This window comes from Dermacentor andersoni, chromosome 3, assembly GCF_023375885.2.
Source record: "Dermacentor andersoni chromosome 3, qqDerAnde1_hic_scaffold, whole genome shotgun sequence".
Taxonomy (NCBI): Eukaryota; Metazoa; Arthropoda; class Arachnida; order Ixodida; family Ixodidae; genus Dermacentor; species Dermacentor andersoni.
Genome location: NC_092816.1, coordinates 126,812,412 through 126,818,522, shown reverse-complemented (window position 1 = coordinate 126,818,522; position 6,111 = coordinate 126,812,412). Strand labels below are relative to the sequence as shown.

The window sequence follows — 6,111 nt, the reverse complement described above, 5'->3', positions numbered from 1 at the left end:
CACCTTGACTTAACGAAGCTCGCGATAGGCTTAGTAAATGGGGCTCGTGGACAGAACGTTTCTTTTCTTGGGAGATATTCAGAGGACCGGTCGGTTACTTTTGTTCAATTTGCTTCGTCTTTACTGCGTATCTGCTCCTCCGCGTAAAAAAAAGTGCCCCACACGTTTGCCAAGTAAGGCAAGCATAGTTAATTGTACTACTCATCTTTGCGTCCTGACCGCCAGGTGGACACATTGGAAGCGGTCTATGTTCAGAAAAAGCCCGCGCTCAACATAACGCGCTCACCGGACCAGTCAACAGCACCGGTACATATTCTACCGTCGCGTCGAGCATCGTTCAGCGCACGCGGTGGCGTGTGCGGAGGGCTTCACTGTGCCTTGGTGGCGTATTGGCTGCGGGCAAAAATGGACTACACCGTGGACCCATGCAGAGACTTCTTTCGGTTCGTCTGCAACACTTTCAGGGGACACGACCAGTTCTCCGAGGTGCGTGACAATGGCTACCTCTGGCTCTGCGAGGTGTATCCTTCAGTTCCGTTAATTTGCCTAATGTTGTTTCCAAGAAGCGAGGAATGCGAAAATTGTACAGTCAAAACTATTTCTCTTTCTTGCCGTACGGTCACCAATAGGCGAAAAATGACTCTACATGTCGAGCGACGGTTAGCGGACAAAACCGTGAAATTCATATTCGCCGCTAAAACGAGTCGCGTGTAGGAGTAGGAACGGTAACGTCGACATGGGTGGAAAAGGTGAAGTTATTACGTTTAATTTAGCGCCTTTTTAGCGGCGATTATCAACACTAAAAAGCATCAACAAGGTCTGTGATCGCAGGAACGTAGGCTGTTATTTATCATTTATTTTTAAATTTTATCCTTCTTACTCTATTTTCTGCTCGGGATGACAGCGTAGAGAAGCTTGAAAACCACAGGAAGCAACGCTGTGAAGGAGAGCGCGGCGACGATTTAAAAAAAAAACAAAAAAACAAGGAGAACGCCAGACCGCACCTGCGCAGAGTTAAAAACCACAGCCAGCACCGAAGTCACCTGTTCTCTTAATCTGTCATCGTATTTCCTGCGCAATATATCACTAGCGAGTACACTGCTGTCACGCTTTGTTTCTGAACATTTTATAGGACTCGACAGCGGGACGTGCTACGACAGTACAATGTGCCATTATTTTTATTAGCACTTAGCAACGTCATGAATTAATAATAATTTGTCATATTTGCACGGCTAAATGCCAGATCTTACTGGCCAGTGACGGGAGGTGCGGTCATTAGCAGTTTCGCACTGAGAGAAGTTGCTGAAGAACCACTATATCCGTTTTACCGCGTTATGGTTGACGTTAATTTTGCGAGTTCCGAATTTTATTATAGCCTTAAATATTAAGCACATTTCACAACAACGAACATTATTTTTAGAACACGACTTCAACATGTTTTCGCTTACGCTTCTACCACCCAATTCTTGCATGGTGCACTTTTCCTGCTGTCCACGCACGACGACTTGCACGTGCTGGAAAATCGGCACCACATTCATCACAGTATTTTGATATCTTGTACTGCAAATTCATGCAGCGAAAAGAAGCCCCCAACGGGTATTTTCTAAAGCCACTCCAGTGACATGTTACGCACTCTTCCCAGCGTTTCATTGACGACGTTCACTTGAGTTCCCTCCAGCGAACATTGTCAGTGAAAGCATGATGCATATTATTTCTTCACATCGCTTCACTTTATTACCTTAAAGGCCCTCAGGATTCGGGGTGTTACATGAGGGGCGGGTAGCAAATAGAAGAAATTGATTACACAAGGAAAAGGTGTTTAAGTACAAGTTTGCTCGCTGGTAAATATGTTAATTATACAGTTCAAAAACGTGGATGGGCAGGTGATTGCGGCGATCTCGTGTGGAAGGCCGTTCTATTCCTAGGCTGAGCGTGGAAAGAATGATAAGGCAAAAGTGGTCGCCGGGCGACTTGAAGGATGCATAATTTGACGGGTACGAAGACGCACGCATTTCACCTTAGCGCAGGGTCTAGTTCATATTCAGCGCCTGTTTCAGTTTAAATCATCTGTTTGCAATTTTTAGGTATGAATTTTGACGTACGTATTTCAAGTTTTCACGTAGGAATTCCACCGTAGCGGAGGCTGCGGCTTAATTTCAGTGCCTGTTTCAGTTCAAGTTATATGTTTGCACTTCTCACGTATAAAAAACATATCAAGAACTCGCTTGAGAGAACCAGCAGTCAAAGGGCATGCTTGCAGCACCATTATGCTCGCCTACTACACGACATACATAGTTTATGTATCAACAATATCTGTCCGAGGCGTCATTCATGTATTGGTAATTTTTTTTTTCAGATTATCAATGATATTAAAATCTCTACCATATCATTGCTCAAAGATTCAAGAATACCATCGTCTAATCAAGTTTCGTGGCAAAAAGCAGCTGGGATGTTCCGGGCATGCGTTTCCTTTCTCAAGTCGAACAGGACGGAGGTAAGCATAATCTTGTCTTAGTAACGAGAGGAAAATTTCTTGTTGGATGTCGACATAATGCACCCTTTAAATCCAAATAAGCTTGCGCTGAACTTCCATTGCAGGTAACATGTCATCCATACGAAACCATAGCGCGCAAGTGCAATTACTGCAATAAAGCGCACACCCTGTCTACGGTCATGTAAAACGTACTGCTTGTATATGTACCGAAGTACACCTGGCGTTTTTATGAAGAAATCGATACTAAGCAACTAATTATCACATACAATTCCACTGTACTGCCAGAAGCCAATGCGAAAGGTTTCGTCAACCCATTAGCACCTAGCGTACATTTAAAAGCGCAGTACCATTTGAATTAGTCTATAACTAAAGAAGGAACACACTGCGTTCCTCAGTGTGCCATTGTGCTAAGAAGGGTCCTCCCAAAACGTCCATATTGTATTTTTTTTTTTGTAAGCTGCATGATGGACTTGAGCTATTGATTGCGAAATTTGGAGAAGTGCTGAACATAGCAGGAGCTGGTGGACATGCACGTTCTTTATTTTTTGTCAAGCTTAGCCTATGCTTCTGGAAGCCAGAATTTCTGTGTAAATTTGAGAAAAGAATGGCGTAAACGATGAATGCATGGCATTCAATATAAAATGCATATTTATAGCGTCCCAAGAAAATGAATAGACGCGTACTTTGTAAAGTGCGCTGGCCCTATGTATATGCTAGAAAGGTGTGGTTGTTCTTTTGAAAATGGTTCTTTTACCTGTATTTCGACAAAATATCTTCTGGCTGCAAAAACTCTAGGGATGGTTACAGGTAAAAACATATTGGGATTACTCGTCCCGGTTGCTGTCTTGTTGCCGAGAAATATGACAATAGCAAGCAGTGTTGCAGTAAATTTCGAAAAATAAAAATACTGATTTAGATATTATATGAAGATTATTTAAGAGGACAGAAAATTTATGCAGGATTTTATTACAAATAGAAGAATAGGTGGCAGGAAACATAAAACAACAGACATGATGTACATTCTTTTGCCAATTGAGATAACGACAATAGAGCAACCCACATCGCGAAACCAGACGTGGACCCCATCTTTTGAAAGGCGAGAACATTCTAAAGATAATTTAACAGGGAGAGGCGGGCGAGTTGGTGGTCGATATTGGAATGCCCGGACAGGCCGCCACTGGAATATGAACCTGGCAACGTTTAACGCTAGAACGTTATCTAGTGAGGCGAGTCTAGCAGTGCTATTGGAAGAATTAGAGGGCAGCAAATGGGATATAATAGGGCTCAGTGAAGTTAGGAGGCCAAAAGAAGCATATACAGTGCTCAGAAGCGGGCACGTCCTGTGCTACCGGGGCTTAGCGGAGAGACGAGAACTAGGAGTCGGATTCCTGATTAATAAGAACATAGCAGGTAACATACAGGAATTCTATAGCATTAACGAGAGGGTGGCATGTCTTGTTCTGAAACTTAATAAGAGGTACAAAATGAAGGTTGTACAGGTCTACGCTCCTACATCCAGTCATGATGACCAGGAAGTCGAAAGCTTCTATGAAGACGTGGAATCGGCGATGGGTAGAGTGAAAACAAAATACACTATACTGATGGGCGATTTCAATGCCAAAGTAGGCAAGAAGCAGGCTGGAGACAAGGCAGTGGGGGAATACGGCATAGGCACTAGGAATAGCAGGGGAGAGTTATTAGTAGAGTTTGCGGAACAGAATAATATGCGGATAATGAATACCTTCTTCCGCAAGCGGGATAGCCGAAAGTGGACGTGGAGGAGCCCGAACGGCGAGACTAGAAATGAAATAGACTTCATACTCTGCGCTAACCCTGGCATCATACAAGATGTGGACGTGCTCGGTAAGGTGCGCTGCAGTGACCACAGGATGCTAAGAACTCGAATTAGCCTAGACTTGAAGAGGGAACGGAAGAAACTGGTACATAAGAAGCCGATCAATGAGTTAGCGGTAAGAGGGAAAATAGAGGAATTCCAGATCAAGCTACAGAACAGGTATTCGGCTTTAACTCAGGAAGAGGACCTTAGTGTTGAAGCAATGAACGACAATCTTGTGGGCATCATTAAGGAGTGTGCAATAGAAGTCGGCGGTAACTCTGTTAGACAGGATACCAGTAAGCTGTCGCAGGAGACGAAAGATCTGATCAAGAAACGCCAATGTATGAAAGCCTCTAACCCTACAGCCAGAATAGAACTGGCAGAACTTTCGAAGTTAATCAACAAGCGTAAGACAGCTGACATAAGAAAGTATAATATGGATAGAATTGAACAAGCTCTCAGGAACGGAGGAAGCCTAAAAGCAGAGAAGAAGAAACTAGGAATTGGCAAGAATCAGATGTATGCGTTAAGAGACAAAGCCGGCAATATCATTACTAATATGGATGAGATAGTTCAGGTGGCTGAGGAGTTCTATAGAGATTTATACAGTACGAGTGGAACCCACGATGATAATGAAAGAGAGAATAGTCTAGAGGAATTCGAAACCCCACAAGTAACGCCGGAAGAAGTAAGGAAAGCCTTGGGAGCTATGCAAAGGGGGAAGGCAGCTGGGGAGGATCAGGTAACAGCAGATTTGTTGAAGGACGGTGGGCAGATTGTTCTAGAAAAACTGGCCACCCTGTATACACAATGCCTCATGACCTCGAGCGTACCGGAATCTTGGAAGAACGCTAACATAATCCTAATCCATAAGAAAGGGGACGCCAAAGACTTGAAAAATTATAGACCGATCAGCTTACTGTCCGTTGCCTACAAAGTATTTACTAAGGTAATTGCAAATAGAATCAGGAACACCTTAGACTTCCGTCAACCAAAGGACCAGGCAGGATTCCGTAAAGGCTACTCAACAATAGATCATATTCACACTATCAATCAGGTGATAGAGAAATGTGCGGAATATAACCAACCATTATATGTAGCTTTCATTGATTATGAGAAAGCGTTTGATTCAGTCGAAACCTCAGCAGTCATGGAGGCATTGCGGAATCAGGGTGTAGACGAGCCGTACGTAAAAATACTGAAAGATATCTATAGCGGCTCCACAGCCACTGTAGTCCTCCATAAAGAAAGCAACAAAATCCCTATAAAGAAAGGCGTCAGGCAGGGAGATACGATCTCTCCAATGCTATTCACAGCATGTTTACAGGAGGTATTCAGAGACCTGGATTGGGAAGAATTGGGGATAAGAGTAAATGGAGAATACCTTAGTAACTTGCGCTTCGCTGATGATATTGCCTTGCTTAGTAACTCAGGGGACCAACTGCAATGCATGCTCACTGACCTGGAGAGGCAGAGCAGAAGGGTGGGACTAAAAATTAATCTGCAGAAAACTAAAGTAATGTTTAACAGTCTCGGAAGGGAACAGCAGTTTACGATAGGTAGCGAGGCACTGGAAGTGGTAAGGGAATACATCTACTTAGGACAGGTAGTGACTGCTGATCCGGATCATGAGAGTGAAATAATCAGAAGAATAAGAATGGGCTGGGGTGCGTTTGGCAGGCATTCTGAGATCATGAACAGCAGGTTGCCATTATCCCTCAAGAGAAAAGTTTATAACAGCTGTGTCTTACCAGTACTCACGTACGGGGCAGAAACCTGG

General features: G+C 43.7%; 1 protein-coding gene across 1 annotated transcript in view; it reads left to right on the top strand.

Annotated features, from left to right (window-relative positions):
- Nucleotides 1-244: 244 nt before the first annotated feature.
- Nucleotides 245-6,111, top strand: part of LOC129386477 (neprilysin-1-like) — a 55,980-nt gene continuing 50,113 nt past the window's right edge. Inside the window, exons 1-2 of the mRNA XM_055074486.2 lie at nucleotides 245-486; nucleotides 2,357-2,494. Coding sequence (XP_054930461.1) covers nucleotides 406-486; nucleotides 2,357-2,494 — 219 coding nt within the window. The 5' untranslated portion in view covers nucleotides 245-405. The remainder of the gene's footprint in view (nucleotides 487-2,356; nucleotides 2,495-6,111) is intronic.